Source organism: Protomyctophum bolini, assembly GCF_963924005.1.
Source record: "Protomyctophum bolini genome assembly, chromosome: 7".
NCBI lineage: Eukaryota > Metazoa > Chordata > Actinopteri > Myctophiformes > Myctophidae > Protomyctophum > Protomyctophum bolini.
The window spans coordinates 30510757-30529438 of record NC_137868.1 but is presented as its reverse complement, the minus strand read 5'-3'; the positions used below and the strand labels follow the sequence as shown (position 1 = coordinate 30529438).

At 43.2% G+C, this 18682-nt stretch overlaps 1 protein-coding gene across 5 annotated transcripts in view; it reads right to left on the bottom strand.

Annotated features, from left to right (window-relative positions):
* The window catches only part of grb10b (growth factor receptor-bound protein 10b), a 103768-nt gene that overhangs the window by 47073 nt on the left and 38013 nt on the right, over positions 1-18682 (bottom strand). For all 5 annotated transcript variants that reach the window (XM_080768746.1, XM_080768748.1, XM_080768747.1 and 2 more), the window contains 2 exons: positions 8771-9053; positions 5905-6049 (listed from right to left, as the gene is read on the bottom strand). In XM_080768746.1, coding sequence (XP_080624872.1) covers positions 5905-6049; positions 8771-9053 — 428 coding nt within the window. The remainder of the gene's footprint in view (positions 1-5904; positions 6050-8770; positions 9054-18682) is intronic.

The following is an 18682-nucleotide window of genomic DNA, read 5'->3' as shown; positions in this document are numbered from 1 at the left end:
AAAGGGGGAAAAACCTTGGCAATGCGCGATAAATTAATGAATTAATCCCGGCAGGGATTGTTAAGCATTAGACTTGAGTCGGACCCTGGAAAATCAGGGATTGTGCATCAACGTGAGAAATGATTTTTAATTACAATGACAGTGACTTGCCCAAAATAGGGATGGTAGCTTGAAAGTGGTTAACTATTGCAGCCCTATTGAACATCACGGTCCATGCACTCTAAAAAAGACGGGGAAGAAACACCCCCCAAAACATTATTATTTGTTTTATTAAAAAGTCAGAAAAGAATACCATTCACCACTGCCAACCGTTTACGGTACAGTACACTTACAGTACATAAGACTAATAGCAATAAAAAGTGGTGGCTTCACTGGACAGCACCATCTCCAGCTGTCCAGAGGGATGGTGAATTAGTACAGAGGTTATGCAGCATATGTCAGCATGGACCATAATTCATATCATTAAACTAGACAACAATGCTGGCACCAAGAAATGTGAGTGCATTTGCTAACAGTGGCAAGCTGAGTCAACCTCTACTGCTTGCTTGGCACTGCTTGTTATTTTAGGCCTCTTACCTCACTCACCTAAATAAGTATCAACACGCTTATCATAACCTCAGATGCTATATAGACATACCCTGTATATACAGTACATATATAGCTCCTCTCTTCCCCACCCCCACCTCTCTCTCTCTCTCTGCAGGATCCCAAGTGCTCAGAGATTTTGAAATGAATTAAAAGTTAGCCAGTGGGGGTTGAGCTGTGTGTGTGTGTGTGTGTGTGTGTGTGTGTGTGTGTGTGTGTGTGTGTGTGTGTGTGTGTGTGTTCTAAACACAAATGCATATAGGCAAAGAGTCAAAAACGCCAACGGTCACTGAGCTACAAAGATAATTGGAGACAGAGAGAGAGACAAGGGGGTGGGGTTACTGGGGTATGGCCATACGATACAGATCAGTGTATTATATCAGCATACAGGACATCTAGTCCAAGTACAGTAAATCCATCAAATCCCAGCCAGTCCACGCTCAAGTCACTGTGTTCCCCCATCAGGAACATCTAGCTGCATCCATGAGAACACTGTGTCCAAGACTGTAACACTGCATGCTACAGTAGCACTGAGAACCCACGGTGAAGAACCTAGACTGAAGTTATGGATGTCACATAATGCCAAACTGACCAATGTCCTATTGGATTCTTAAAGCTTTTCCTTTATACTGTATATCACCAGTATCAGGCAGAAACCTTGTACCTCCATATTTCATCTCTATTATGATCAACTTTTTCATAAATGAATACGCTATTTAATACTTCACCATGACACTGCTGCACAAAAGTAGTGTTTTTTTCCCCTTCAAAAGTAGTGCTAATAGCAGATATATACTTAACTATTTTATTGCTAAGTACGAACATATTCGTACCCCCCCCCCCCCTCCCCCCTCTAGGTACGTTATCTGCTAAGTGCAAACATGTTCGTAGCTAAAGCTTTACACCAAATGTGAAACGGTTTATTCGAAAATCTACTTTTAACATTGGCCCAGTTGCTAGGCAACCACGATTTTTGCACATGGCCCCCATAGAGCTCCATTCAAAGTAGGATTTTCTATGCCTCATATCTCTGAAGATGATCCATCCAAGGTTCGGATGTGATTTGTGATTTTGTATCTCATCGCTCCCAACATGTTAACGTTTCTGGAGAAAGGTAAACAACGTGAGCTAATGCTAACATAACCCGATCGTCACAATAAGATTAAATATGGTGGCTTAACGAACAAGATGCTGTCCATACTGTAGGTCCCCAGATCTTTACAGGTCTGTAACTATATGGGGTCCTTGCAATTAAAACGACACAAAAGGCTACATACACTGTCTCTCACCCTGATACTTTCTGCAGTTAAAAATGGGTCATTGTTGTCGCTCAACAACGCGGACATCCACCAAAGTCTTAATTAGTCTCAAGATGATTAGCAGTTGAGGAACGCAGCAGAAGAGATGACCACGCAATGGTGAGGAGAAGTGGAATCATATGGCCATGTGTGACATGGTGAGGAGAAGTGGAATCATATGGCCATGTGTGACATGGTGAGGAGAAGTGGAATCATACTGTATGGCCATGTGTGACATGGTGAGGAGAAGTGGAATCATATGGCCATGTGTGACATGGTGAGGAGAAGTGGAATCATATGGCCATGTGTGACATGGTGAGGAGAAGTGGAATCATATGGCCATGTGTGACATGGTGAGGAGAAGTGGAATCATATGGCCATGTGTGACATGGTGAGGAGAAGTGGAATCATATGGCCATGTGTGACAGATTGCCCAGTGATCCTTGACAGCTCTTTTGCGCAGCCTGCACCACATTCACATGCTTCCTGCACGGGGCCCAGGGAGCGCAGGGAAGGAGAAATGGAGGGACAGAAATATGGGAGTCTGTCAGAAAACGCCCGGAGGTTGGAAAATTCTGTAAACTAAACAGCAAACTTCTCAACAGCAGGCTGGCTGGATTGGAGTGTTTGGAGGCAATAAGGGGGGAGAGCAAGGGAGTGAGCAGGAGAGAAGAGAGACTGAGATAAGCATAGACTACTTGGAGATATAGACATGGACTGGCAAATTCATCTATTCTTTGGCATTTTTGTACTTGAAGCTCTTAAACTCTGCATAGTTTACTGGGGTCCTCCAAGGGCTCTATTCTAGGTCCGCTCCATTTTTTCCCTATGCACCAAATATATTAAAATAGCCAATTTACAAGCTCACATCACATTGCGTGAGATTGATTTGCTACAGTAGGTTTGCCTATATTTGCCAAATGTCCACCTATGGTTGAAGTGGTTTAAACCACTTAGTAAAATAGACCTGACTTGGACTTATTTTATATTATTTGGTGGGCACTTTTTTCAATCTACAGTTTCTACACCAAATCGACGAGCTAACAAAGTGTCCCAAGTTAATGTTTATAGATCTGCAAAAAATGGCTAATATCCCCTCCCAGAATATGGATGGTGGGGTAGTTTTAACTGCTTCTATGCACAATACTTCCGGTTTCATATGGGTTTTTTTTGTAATGCAATCAAAGTGAGACAGCTCTGTTTACACATATCTTTATTCCCTTTTAATTGCACATGCATGTCTTAGTTTAGATTTGTTATTGATTGGCTTGTTTCACATGTGCTTTGGCAATGTAAACATGTTTTCTCATGCCAATAACGCCCATGAATGTAATTGAATTAGTTGTAAGGATTAAATGAGCTCTCCGGTCCAGGCTGGACTGCGTTCACGGTGCACTAGACAGCTGGACACCCCGCCAGCGCCAGAGACACATGTGCATGATGAGACGGCTCAGCAGGAGGCTTTTCAGTGGAAAGGTGCTGAATTGAATTTCCACTGAAGAACAACCACAATGAGACATACTTTCCATTGCCATTACAAAGGACAGACACTGCCAATGCTGTAAATAGTTTACACAACTCACAGAGACAAACATAGACCCACACGCACGCACGCACGCACACACACACACACACACACACACACACACACACACACACGGTTGCATGCAAAGACACACATGCCCACATGTGTCTATAACCCACACATGTAGAAGCTCACACGCACAAAAATAACACGCACACGCACACGCACACACACACACACACGCACACACACACACACACACACACACACACAGGAATTCACTTTTCCACAGCTCTTTCTCAACAATGCTTCTTCATTGCAACAGTTTGGTGGTCCATGCAAAAGCAAACCAGTAAAAACTTTCCACTCTCTTCTATATCTAGCAACCATTTACCTTTATGACCACATTTAACATTGTGTGCCTTCTAAACAGATGTAAGGTGATGTTTGAAGCCAACAGAACATGAAAATACATTCATGCTTGCCAGTTCTAGTCCTGTTTTACACAAAATAGAACATACTTATTTGAGCTTTATTAAATAAAATTAAAAAAACGTTAAAAAAACAACTAAACTAAACAAAAAACAAACGTGGGAAATGTGTCTTGTTCAGTGAGTGAGCTGTTGTTTCCTAGGGTTGATGCTATTTTATATTGTGATTTAATGAAATATCACAAAAGCAATGTGGTACTGGTAACATTTCAAAATTTGTCTGAATGTACTTCAGCTAGTAGTCCACCTCTCTTTCTCTCTACGTCTCTTTCTATCTCCATATCCTATTCTACTTTACGCTTAATGAACCCTCTGGGGTTTTCAAAAGCCCACATCATTCCCATTCCTCCAAGCAGATCACTCTAATAAAGTGGTTTCTCAACATTTACCAGACACTCCTGGTTTACCGAAACAGAGCCCAACTGGTGTCACAGCCAGTAATTAAGGGCTAAAAGCATTCCCACTCATAGGGACCATAGTCTTTAACCTATTTACCGTACACACCAAAATTGACCATCTAGTGCCTAATTTATGCCACAGCTAGTAATTCAAGCCTACAACATTCCCACTTACAAAGAAACAACATTCCCAATTATAAGGGCCTTACTCTCGAATAACATTCAAACATTTACGGGATACCCCAAGATTACTGATCTACTGCCTGATTTATGTTGTAGACAGTAATTCAAGCCCACAACATTCCCACTCCCCAAGAGGCCTTACTCTACTGAAATATTTACCGGATATCTCAAGTCTCCGGATTTAGCATCTAATTTATGGCCCTGAACCAAGGTTCGAGCAAGCAGCAGCACTCCTCATTTTAAATTTGCCCTATTATCTTGGCTAGTGACCAGACTTAAACTGTAGTCTATGGTCTTGTACCATAACAGCCATAACAGTCAAGCTAGGATTATAGTCAGGGCGAGTATTTATGAGAAATAATCCACCCCCGTATTACAGTAAACTTGTATGTTACTGTAACCAGTGCTGGCTTGCCACATGTGAAGATCATTAGCAGTGACAGAGTGACATGCAGGAAACCACATGCATGCGGACATCCGTGTGCACGCACAGAAGCTCTCACACACACACACACACACACACACACACACACACACACACACACAGGAAATAACCGTTATGACTAACTTTCTGAAAATCCATAAGAAAGTCAGACGCCAGATGAGCCTGATGTGGCCTCGTCGTCAAGCTACATATACTGTAGATACATGTACTGTACCAAAAAAAGAAAAAAAAAAAAAAACAGACTGCTACTGCAGGGATTCCTGCAGACCTTTTTTGCCTGGGGGGGCCAAGGCTAATATCTTTAGCCCCTAGCCAAACATTCACGTCTAGTGAAATTGAAAGGACACGTTAAGCCAACCACCACGGCATCCACAGGACGCATACATCTTATCCTGCTACTTTATGAACCAATTCAGTACTTATAATGCGGGACATTCCCACACAACATCAACGTGAATGAGCTAGGGGGTCTCCTTTTCTCCAGAGAGTATCTGCTACCTCGCTCTTTATGCATGCCAAGAGCCACGCGACCCAGTACATTGAGAACCTAGTTACATCACTGCAAATATGCAAATGTGACGTTAATTAAGTAATCAAAATTAATTCAATGTATTAATTAATTAATTAATCAAAAGTTTTCGGCTCACGCTTTGCGCACACGCCTGAGACTTTCCTCCCCCCCGGCCTCCCCCTAGGCAAAGCTTTTTCCTGCAGGAAACACTCGCCAGGAAACAGAAAGAGCATCGAAGATGAAAATAAGTGTGTCCAAAAAGTGTGTTTGTATGGCCACTATGAGGCCGAAAAATTGGCCTACTGGGAGTGTGCATGCAAAGTGTGAAGGTCCAGAATTGTCAGAGAAACAGCGGAAACACACAAAGACACTGTAAACAGGTGCGAAAACATAGACGAAGACAATAACTCTGAAACCAGTCTAGCATCACATGTGGTCCCCATGAACTTTGCAGTCTCTGTCACTTACATATTTGCCGTTGGTGGAGTCTCCAGTGGGTAGAGACCCAGGGCTGAGGACAGGGGAGCTGGCTGGACTACAGAGCTCTGGGAAGGGGTTGGGAATGGCTGGAAGAGACGATGTCCTCAGCTGCTGCTCCTCTTCCTGCAACCTCCTGGACCAGGACCAAGAAGAAGGAAGGAAGGGGGTGAATTACACAACCATGATGGTTAGCACGTTCAAGTTTAGCACAGGGAATGGTCAGCTTGTAGACTGGTGTTTATCCATCTCATTTTCATCATAGAAATTGTCTCTGTAGTTTGTCACAGGAATGTAGCCTACTCAAACTGACAACAATGCCATCTGTCTTTGTCCTGTCTTCAAACAAACCCCCTGATTATACAAAGTACTAAGTCATACAGTGTCTGTTAGCCATGTGACCATGTACACTGTAAAATCCTAACTCTGAGAGTGTACATATTTAATTGGTTACATTTGTGAGTTACAAATGGATGAATTAACATCGAGTATTTTACTCTACATAAAAGCATGACATGGGATGACTGGAAAAGCTGGGTAATAAAGTTATCAAACTTAGTTCTGAGATATTATGAGAATAACAACAATAAAATCCACAAAACATAAAAGCATGCCTCTGGTTATGCTAAGGGTTACTCTGCTGTCTAATGTTCTTTGCTCTTCCCCCCTGATTTCTCTCTCATCTCTGTCCAAAAACTGGTCATGCCTACTTCCTCTTTGAGAGGGACTGGTTATATAAATATAAGAGCAACTTTAAAGCAGCACTGATTTTAATGAATAAAATGTGATTTTAACCAATCTGTATGGTAGAGTATGTTAATAAAATGTACATCTGCAATGGCTGGACCCTGAAGAAGGCAGACTTGATGCGAAACATGGTGTTTTAATCTCTGTATGTCCTAATAAATTAAGCTTTGTAAGTTCCATTTAAAGTACATTGATACTCGGAAGTTACTAATAATAGTGTTTTGAGAAGTTATCAAAAAAGAACACTCATGTGAAATGGTTATTTAAAAGAATATATATACCAGTGAAAGAGAGAGATACATATATATATATATATATATATATATATATATATATATATATATATATATATATATAAAAGTTTAATTGAAAAAGTTACACTGTATGACTTTAAGGATGCAGTCTGGATAGCTTTAAAAAAGAAGCTGAGTGGGTGCAGGCACAGTAGAACTCTTTGACATGTGCAGAAAGCTGTGCAGGAGAGCCAGTTGGTATTAATAAACTATAGTTGTACAGTATCCAGGCTCATGTCTGTTTCTTTCTGATCTTTCCATAATGAATTCTAGCAGCGAGTGGACGTCACACACCCCAGCAGCCTATAAACGTCATTTTCTGCTAAATTCATTTTTTCATCAATATTAAATGACCACCTCACTTTCAAGCAGTGCCACATGACACCTATGGACGCCTATCCCGTGACGCCCTCGTTGCCATGGGCGCCTTTGGACGCCTTTTTGAAGAAAAAAAATAATTCAATTCATTCAATTGTATCGTATCGCCATAATGAACCAATATCGTCCATGTGTCGTATCGTCAGCCATGCATCATGGCACGCATCGTATCCCTGTTAAAATGTATCGTTACACCCCTAGAAAAGACCATTACCAGTCCAACAGAAACTTCTGTGAGAACTATTGGGTTGGTCAGTTTGTGAAATTCTAGATATAGCTATCTGGCTCCATCTTTTTCTCTGGCTTTTGCACCCCCCACCCCTCTCTCTCTCTCTCTGTAACGTTGTCTCTGCAGTGTAGAACCCAGTGGGTTCAAAAGGGAACAGGCCTTTTGATGTCATCCCATTTGAGCTACAGAGCAGGGTTATCCAGAGGTCAGCACTGAATAATAACTTCAGTGCTTGACTCTGTATGTCTGTATGATTGTGCGCATGTGTGTGGGAGACTGGGAGTGTGTGTGTGCGTGTGTGTGTGTGTGTGTGTGTGTGTGTGTGTGTGTGTGTGTGTGTGTGTACTGTAAGTGAGAGAGAGAGAGAGAGAGAGAGAGAGAGAGAGAGAGAGAGAGAGAGAGACACAGAGAGAGAGAGAGAGAGAGAGATCATACAAATGGGACATTTGGTTCCATTTGTACAATCCCAGAGTTACATTAACACTGAGGATTTTAACTGTGCGTGTACCCAACCATTCCCCCTGTGGTTCTGCCAAATACTCTACAGAGAGAAGAAATGTGTGTCTGTGTGTGTGTGTGTGTGTGTGTGTATGTGTGCGCGCGTGCATGAAAGCCCATGCTTTCATGCATTTAACAGCAGCCTCGAGGGGATTATTGGTTAGTAGTCTTAAACAAAGAGAGACATTTGCACTCTGCACTGAAATAAAAGAGAATTTTAACTTCCTCCCTTTCCTGCTGTACGAAAAGAGTGACAATGTGATAACAGGTCATTGGAAGGCTACACATAATGAGCACGGGTGAAATGTTGAACTCAATTACCCAGAGTGCAGAGGGAGGATGGTGAAAAAGATTCCTTTAGAGATGGGGAACGAAAGCATAGAAGCGTGTGTGTGTCAATATAGTATCCATGTCATGCATGCAAAGGTGCAACTTTTCTTTATCGTTACATCATGTGTACACAAGAGTAAAAATCTTTGTCCTTACGGACATTGTAAAAAAATATATATATATATAATAATAAATATAGCGAAAAGACGGGACCAAGCAATGAGAAAAATCACACCCGTGTGAACCGAGCGGTGCAGGCTGCTCAACAACACCAATGGCTGGCTGCAGTTGTAAAGTTATAAAGCTCAGTGTGAATGGCCCTTGTAGGCTATTATTGGATATAATAACCCCCCCCCACCGGCCCTGAAAAAAAAAACACTACCTGACAGCGAGGATGTGCATGGGCTGTGAGCGCCTGACGCTGTGTCGAGGGGAAGCGTCCGAGGGCGAGGAGGAGGTGGTGTCTTGGGCGGGTGACTGCTGACCCAGCCGTGGCTGCTGCTGGCTGTGATGATGGTGGTGGTGATAGTGCGAGGGGGAGGAGCTCTGTCCGTTGTGCAGGAGTGGCACCGATTCCGGCTGTTGTTGACCGCTGCAGTTCGAGTACAGGCTCTCGAATGAAGAGTTCATGTCATTCACCAAGGCCTCCAGATCCACGTCGTCCTCTGGAAGAGAAAGAGAGCTGTCTGTTATACCGGGTGCAGTTTATACATTATGCATTCATTATGCGTTCACCAGAACCAAGTGTTTTTGATTAGTTTAACACTTATTTATTAACACACATTTATTGACAAATGATATAATTCACACCAGCATTTTTCCCTGTTCAGCTCTTAATTTGAATAGCCAAAAATCGAGACCGGATGTTGTGAACTTATGTTGGGTTGTGTGACGATGCTGTATCGTTCCATGTTTGCCGCAGGCGCTGCTTTAACATGATGCAGAAGGATTGCATCGTCTGCTCTGGGCCCTGGAAAAAACCTAGTTTTGACCAAAAATGCCATCTGGGACAAGGAATAGGAGATACAGGCGATTGAAAGAAACGGATAGAATGGGTGATTATGGCCACAATGATTTTAATGCTGCGATCCTATGTAAATAGCATTATGACTTGATCGATCGAAAGCGCTATAAAAGCACAATTGCCATGGATCTACGGCAACGGCATTGAGGGTTTTATAAATAATAATAATGAGCTATAATTGACGTAGATCTCTGTTAACATGGTTAAAATGGAGTTCAAGTTACAATGGGTTTGTATATGAAGGTGCGTGTCTGATAAAAATGAATATCAAATACGGTATCTAAATAGTAAATACGGAACGAGAAACTTAAAAACTGTCTTGGGTGTTCACAAAAGCCTGAGTAGACAATAAAATTACCCAAACAACTAGTAAAATATCCCTTTTATTCACACGTTTTTTTAACACCAACAGACAAGTAGAGGAGCAGAGCACAAATTATCAACCAGAGCAAACGAGAAAAGAAAAACAGAATACAACTAAATGGAACAGAACTTAAATTCCTAAGAGAGGACAATGAATCTATTGCCCTACTGTTAAATAGACGTAGAGAGAGAAAGAGAGACCGAGAGCAGAGTTGGAGAGAGAGAGAGAATCTAAATATAGTTGGGACTTTCCTGTCTCTATTTCAGTTTCTTTTTTCATTTGGCTGGGATCTGAACCCTTGAACTCTCTAGGCTGGCGGTACACCACCTTAAGGCGCACGCACACGTGTGTGCGCGCGCGCACACACACACACACACACACACACACACTCACAAAAAATCGGTAACCAGTTCTGCAGGAGTGCTGAATCAGCAGGGCTGTCTTGACTACGTACATTGTCCTGCGGTTGCAGCTAAATCTCCAGGGATAACAGGGACAAGTATGAACCTGCCCGAAACACTCTTCAACTTTTAGCACTGGAGTTCATAGCAGAGGCACTGCACTGTCAGGGTCCATTCTAAATTCACCACATGGATCCAATATTCTGCTTTGAAAAGGCTACTTCCATGGGGTGGGGGGGGGGGGGGGGGTGTCTCTATCATCAAAGCACTTTGGACTCACTTCATGAGCAGGCTGTATCAAAGCTGGAAGCAAACTCAAAATGCAACTTTAATAATGCATCATATCTTAATTTATAAATCTGGAAATCTTTGAGCAAAACTTACTGTCTCACAAGCTGTATTGAGTGAATCCCTCATTCAATTAGTTAGAAAAGGAGAAGATGTGTTCAGTACCACCACATACCTGAATGGTCCCCATTCAATTAGACTACAGCCTACTGTAGTGTCCATGAATCCCACTAGGGGGAGACAAGCTCTGTATTGTAGAACACTGACACATCAATAGCTGTTATGATGATGTTATGATACTACAGTATCAGAAAGACATCGAGTATCAATGCATCAACTATTATTTATATTATACAAGTAATCTTTTTAATGTTCCAAAATTCCAATGTTCAAATGCCAACAACACATTTAAATCGTTAATCACAATAATATTGTATGGCAATATCCACACTGTATAAATGGCAGTGTTTCGCTATGCAGCGCTCGAACTAAAACTAACCTGTGCCCTTCCAGGAACCTTTCCTGAAAACGTGTCGACGTGCTGCATCACATGTGCCTGTGAATCGCAGGTGGTTAATCTGGCAGTATTAATAGACCCAGGTAAGCTGGAGCAGCCACTTATAGATCCTGCATGGAGAGCTAAAGAGCTGCAAACCACCAGGACACAAAGTGCATGCAAGGCCAGACATCGTCGCCATCGATTGGAAACCATGTATGTCCGTAACCTGTATTGTGTGCTCCAATGGACCCAATATAGTATATTTAGTCATAAACTCTTGTTATTAGTACTTTTTTTCATTAGTTCAATATTTCTATCAAAGAAAGACACAATTAACCACTTTCGCTTAAAAACAAATCTCCAAGCTCACAATGTGCCACGTTGTGAGGAATAGATATTCTTCCTACTTTTGTGTAGATATACAAATAAGCGTAAAAAGTTTAAATATGGAGATACAAGGTTTCTGCCCAACAACATTTTGAGCCTCCAAGACTACTATGAGCCGCGTGCACGGGCTAGACCAGGACTAGCTACAAAGTTAAACCTGGAGTGTTCATTTGACTATGAGTGTAACCAAATGGACCCATAAGGGTACACATAACACATACTGTACAACATGGGTTCTCAAACCTTTTTACCCCCTCATCCTCGCAACACCGATAAGCATATTTGCAATCTTACATTTAGATGCCATTGGAATTTGTATTAAAACTTTTCAATCAAAATCACAACACATTAACATTTATTTAAGATGCTATCTTAGAATAGATGTAGAGTAGACCTATTTGACAGTGCAGAAACATAATTGCCTTCCTTGATGCATCAATTAAGCGTCAACGACCATCAGCTGGTCACAGTCACAGACACTCACACTGGGCTGTGATCACAGTCACAGCCCATCTTTAGCGCCATCTAGTGTTAGCATGCTCACACTGCCGAAATGCTTTACGATTGTTGGGTGTGCGGTGATGCACCATGGACAGCTCTCGAACCTTTGGAGATACGGTGCTTTGAAAATCCTGTTATAATGGAGGCTCAACTGAGCTGGATTTAAACATCGCATCGCTGGTGGGGAAGGAGGAGCTCCATACGAGCAATGTTAAAAGATAAACAGACGGACGGCGCGTTCATATATGGAGTAAACGAATATACACGTAGATAGCACCAGTAGGTACCATTAGCCTAGCTATGTTTATAAACGTAGATGGCACAGAAAAAGTTTACTGTGATTATGGTAAGCTCACATATCACACATAGGCCTAACATAATTAACTGGCAAAAATCTGAATTATATCACGGACCCCACTTTGGGAACCACTGCTGTACAGTACTCGTGATTTACCCCACCCCTATAAATGCCTAGCCTGGTGAAACCACTCCCCCTGCTGGACAACATTTGCATTCTGCCAGCAGGGAGAGTCTGGGAACTCTCAGGCAGAGATGATGTACTCCGGTCCAATTCTGTCCGGAGCGATATGCGGCTGTATGAGGCCGCTAGAGGCGGGATCAACGAGAGACTGATGACATATTGAAGCTGTGCCACAGCGCAAATGTAAACACAACCTAACAAGACTACAACTCTAAATTATTATGGAGATATCAAATGTTTGTCCCGCTGCTTCCGGGTTCATCGTGTGTGTGTGTGTGTGTGTGTGTACATACACATGCAGAGAGAGAGAGAGAGAGAGAGAGAGAGAGAGAGAGAGCGCGAGCATGGGGGTGAACTCTATATTTACAAAATAAAGTATACCACACCCCAGAGTGGTCATTTCAACTGGAAAGATTCTTATAACAACATGGGTTCAATGAATGCTAAAGAATTATATGGGACACTTGGACACATAGACCAGGGCCGGGGGGACAGACCAGAGACCCTCTTATTACCCAGACGACCATTCATTCAGCCATTCCGTTATGGCCACCCCCATTTGACGTATTAAGTGATCACAGTACGTCAAAGTTGGTTCCAGGGAGTTCCTTGAGGGGTTCCAAATGGACTCTTACAGGTCTGTAACTCTGAGTTATGGAGGTCCTGGAAATGAAAAGGTTTGAGAACCACTGTGGTAAGATGGTGAAGATAATGGTCGGGTCATCACAGACCTAGAAGGGCCTCCAGCGGACTGACTGAGCTGTTTGCATACAACAGACGTGCGTCAAAATCATTCATCATATTGCACAGGAATAAGCATGTCACAACCCTGGCAAACAAACATAACACGTCACGTGGATGCGTGTGTACAGAAAGGCATACACTCTTCTCTGTGCAGAATGACAGGACGCGCACACACACACACACACACACACACACGGACCCATTTGAACCTGTGAGCAGACCATAGTTGTTTGTCTTTGACACAGTGTTTAGAAAATAGAAATGACACTAGCTAGTTGGCCTTGGCAGGCATATATGGGGACATAAACACCTTTATTTATGCCCGCCAAACACAGCGGTCACAGCACGCCAGGCCCAACAATATTACAACCATTAAAGATCCTCTTAAAATATCAGGGCCAGCTTATGCAGTGGGGAGCAGATAGTCATAAAGGCCTACAGACGAAAATCTGCAGTGTTTATTTAACTCTGAGAGGATAAAAATATAATTTCAGATTCGGTTACATTTGTCTGGGGATGAAAAAACATTGAGGATTTTACTGTGTGGGTTGTCCTCTGAGAGCCATGTTGCTGCCCCTTAAAACTAAGTTGTAGTATCCTTCACTCTAATCACTGATTACCAACCTGTGGCCAGGGCTCACTGGTGGGCCACGAGTATAAGTATATCATTGTGATACTGATAAAGAGGAACTGAGGAATCCTTAACAGAAAAGTATACTATAGTTCCACTGATCCAAGCCGGAACCCATTTCATTGACCAATCGTTAAACTAAAAATGCTTTGAAAACGCAGCCTTATTGCTTGCCAATGACAAGATTTCTCGTCATATTCTTCCAAGGTTCACATTGCCAATGTAATGACAAGATTTTGGATAAAACTAAAAGATTTATAACAATCAATGTTTCTCTGCTTTCTGGTGGTTTGGGGCAAAAACAAGCCACATTCAACTGCCTATAACTATGGAATGGATTATCGCAACGGCACAATATTTTGACTCTACAAGACTCTACTGCGTCTTTCAAATCGATTGGCGGGTGGATCGTTGTGAATTTTATGCTTTTTGAGCGGCGCCTAGCCACTCCAATATGCAGCTGTGTGTGTGTGTGTGTGTGTGTGTGTGTGTGTGTGTGTGTTTAGTATGAAACAAACTGAGGCCAAACTGTGTGTTGTGTTGTGTTGACAGATTCAGCTGATCACTCTGTTGCACATTCGACATACAAAAATGCATGAACAATATTAGTTTGCCTCTTCTACAAAAATATAAGTTAGTTAGTTACTAGGCTGCAGCCTGTCGCGCGTGCCAAGCTGTCCTTCTCAGAGGACAGTCTGCCTTTAATGTAATGTATTGTATACTTTTATGAATCTGTGCTCCATACCATGTGATCATGGTCGTGAGTTAAATAAATGAAATGAAAAAAATAAATTAAATTAAATTAAATGTCATTGGTGGATTTGTGACCAAGCTTCTAGGAAAATCTTTGAATGCAGATTGCAGCCCCTAGATGTGTCACAGAGACACATACCTGTCTCACGGAACCTAGCGCCGCACAGCCCTGTCCTCCACCCTCAATCTGCCCCGCATTACACACGCCACATTCTAACATTCATCTTAATTAAATTAATTTGCATCAAAAACAACTCATCTCCCCGCAAATCACGTGTCACCAGTGTCACCAGTGAAATGCATGTTGGGCCGGACACTTTTCCGTGCAACAGACCCACATGGGGAAAACAACTCGGACCCTGATACTACAGCTGCTCTTGCATCAGTCGACATAACTTCTTCTTTGGGTAAGCATCGCGGCCAACGCGGGGGTTGTGTGGCACAGGCACCTGAAAGCCAGCTCTGACAGTTGGACGGGGGCATGTTAACGTGAAGTCGTGAACGCACGCGCTGTTTCGAGACCACACTGTCCACCACCTACTTTGCCATGCCATACACATGGGCTACATGCACGCTGAAACTAAAGCCTGGACACTGACAACGACAGGTTACAGCCCTGCGCGCACCCAGCGTGGCTGCATGACACACTAAACATCACAAATCTAGCGTGAATCAGAACTGTGTCACTTCCAGATAGAAATCCGATTTGCTTAAATAAGTCTAAATGCAGACGGGTCACATGGAATCCGATTTTTTCAAATGTGACTTGAGTGGTTTCAAATCTGATTTAAATCCGATCTGAGGAGATCTGTCTCAGTCTGAATGCAACGACCACATGAAATGACCCGAGTCACATATCAAACTGGCCAAGCGTTACTTGCAGCGTGACCCGAGCGCTACTGACGTGACGTCATTACAAAGCGCGAGTATTTTCATTTAAGTAAACAAACGGGGAGAAAAACAACCAAATGAGAGCAAAAGAAAGAAAACAACAGAGCGGACAGAAAAGAGAGAAAACAATAGTGCAACACACGTTTGTTTTATAGGAATAATGTCACTTCATTATGTCAGCATTACAGCGGACGCCGGACAGACGGTGAAATCTGTGTCCAGGGTTGCAGAAGTTTAATTTTAAATAGTCTCATATAAGACTAAGTAAACTACTAAACTACACGATATTGTCAGGGAGGTGGCTCTGTGTCGTCACAACAGTCAGTCAGTCATATTTGATACAGTCGGTTTCTGCAGCAGTAACATTAGCGTTTTCTCTTAGCCGGGATCATTAGTTTATTTGTGGAACACAGTTATTATTATTTGACGCAATATGAAAAAGTTATTGGAATTCCGAAGGGGGGAGGCAAACCAGGTAGGATGTGAAATGACAATGACACTCCTCCTATCATTTGGGGAGGAGGCACACTGGGGGATGCCTCCATACAATCTAAACTTCAACAAGGCCGTTTATGAGGATATTTCTCACGGAATGGTAGAGAATGGCTACACACGCGGTCCTATCTGCAATGTCAGATTGTTGTTGGTTACCACGGTAACCAAAGCAGATATGTCGACGCAGCCTCACACAGGGCGGATTTGCGTTGAGTTGTTAAAATCAGTCTGAATGCACAGATCGGATCTGGTCACTTGCAAACGGCAGTGTGAATGACCGGGCCAAATGATCGGATTTGACTTGATGTGACTGCAGTCTAAAACAGGCCTATGTGTGTGCACATGTGTGTCTATATGTCGCTCTCCCTCTACAAATGCATGTGAGGAATAACTTATGGTGGGAGCTCCGTTTCCAGCCACATCACTCAGATCACGGCTGGTCAACCTCTCCAGAGACATGTTTGTATGTGAGATTACCGCACCGCATTGGTACCATTGATGGGATTTGTTGCCTAGCAGCTGTGTTCCTGGCTAAGGAGCCGCCCCACACAGGCACAGCCACACCAGTCGCACCCATGTCTCCAGTAAAGGCCTGAGTTGTGCAGCTGCGTGCCAGAACATAGTTGATCATCAAAGTACAACATAGATCAGCTATTGTCAGTGGGCGGACGCTGGCCTGCAAATAAGTATAACTCAGGCAGAATGGTCTGATTGATACTCAAATTTCATGAATGGCTGCATGCACATAGAATCAGCTGGAAGCAGTCTCTCTTTTTGATTCTCACAACAATAATAATAATTGTGTCTGCTTAAGTTGTCGTTTGCCTATTTGTCAGATATATTGGCTATATTTCACGTACAGCTGTACTGTACGTGAAATTGATCCTCTGCATTTACCGGTCCTAACTATTAAAGGTGATTTATACTTAGCTGTGCGCCAGTGTCACACACGTAACCTATATAAATCAGGCATTAGGAGCATCGGGTGGCTATTTGAACTGCTCCAGGGAATCAGTTAGGCCCTAAGGATTCCCTGGAGCATGGGCAGCACACTGGACAACGTGAGTTGTATTGTCTTGGTTGAGAGACTGTGTTGAGACCGAGACTGTCGCTGTGCTGGTGTATGTGGGAGGAGGGGGGGGGGGGCTGTAGGGAGGAATGTCACTGATCTGAGAGACAGAGCTGCATGCTGCACTCCCATCTCCCGCAGCTCTATACATCTCTGTACAGCTTGAAAATGTCAGTTTTCTGAAAAAGCTATGTTTCTATGTCAGTCGTGCTATTTTTCAATAGCTAAAGCATAACATAATGCTAACAACAAAAGGGGTTCCCGCCCAAAATGGGTTAAAGATGGAGTGCCGTGTTTTTTCCACCATAAAACATGATCATCAGGTATTATTACAGCATTATATAAGGAGGAAGACTGTTTTCAAAAAAGTGTACAGTATGTTAAAATGTTGTTTTTATGTAGACACGTGGCCACCAGTTCGTATGCCTGGTTTGCCTGGTGGGTGCCGGTGGTGGTGATCCACCTGAGCTGAAGCCGCACCCACAGCTGTTGTTGTATGATAAAGGGTGTTGGACTATGCCCTGAGACAAGCTATTAACTCATCGAATGCGCAAAGCGTTTTTAAACGTTTTATTATAGCCAAGCGCAAGAAGCGCATAACGTTTTTATACGTTTTATGGGCCAAAAAACGTTTTTTTATTGATTACTATTGTTCAACTATATTTGCGCCCGGACAACTCATAATGTAACACCGATCGGCTCTAAAAAGAGTTAAAACCCCCCCCTGCTGAAAAGAGGTGTTGGTCTGAGAAGCGTCTGGCACCGCCTATTGGTTGGTCTATGCGAGGACGTACGACGTAATGGATACGGCCGTCCGGCATAGACCAACGCAGATGTCAGGGGATCTAAAATGGATGGGACAATGCTCTTGTTTGTGTGAATACACTCGATTCCCCCTCCCCTCCTGTTTCTACATGGTTTCTCCCGAGGGAGAATGGTGGGGGGGGGGGTCTCTTCCTCTTGGATCGCATTGGCAGTTCCCCCCCCACTCCCGAGTCCCCACTGCTTTCAACTGCAAGGCTTGCGCTCTCATTCTCGGAACAAGATACAACGCGATTTGCTCTCTGCCCGTATATAAACCTGCAACGATCGGCATTTGATTTCATAACGTAACGTTTGCCAGACACATGTGGAGTTAGTCATGGACAGATTGCACATCATTATCGAGGGCCCGCCATGATACGTTGGTCGCTGATCGCAAGCCGTACTGCTGCTGCTGCTGCGCTGCTGCGCTGCTCGCAATCCAACCATCCAATCCATCCCCCTTTCTCGTTACAACAGGCTATTATAAACTCACCGTCGAGCAGCCTGCCCTGCACCTAATGTGATAAAATGAACGGCAGGACAAAATCGGATCGATTATTATCTATCAGCAACATACGGGTGTTTGTCTTGCAACGACAGGTGGTGCTTTCTCGTTTTTTTTCTTCCAAATACGTTGACGTGCTGCTTCTGCTGCCGCATCCATCTCGTTGAGTCGTTGTTTTTCTTGTTTTTTTTCCCAAACATGTCCAGACACAATCCGATCCAGTCTCGCGTCTCACCTTATAGATACGCGAGACTGGATCGATGAGGTTAGTGGTATGTCTGGACATGTTTGGAGCGGCACACGACAATCGACAATAATGTTGATTATGCAAGATCATTTCCTCAAAGCCTAGTTGCCCCCCCCCCCCCCCCGTTACTGTGATTGTTTGTAGCTCGAATCACAGAATGAGTTCAATGAGCGTAGGGAGAGGGCACATATGGGGCTACGATTGAAGAAA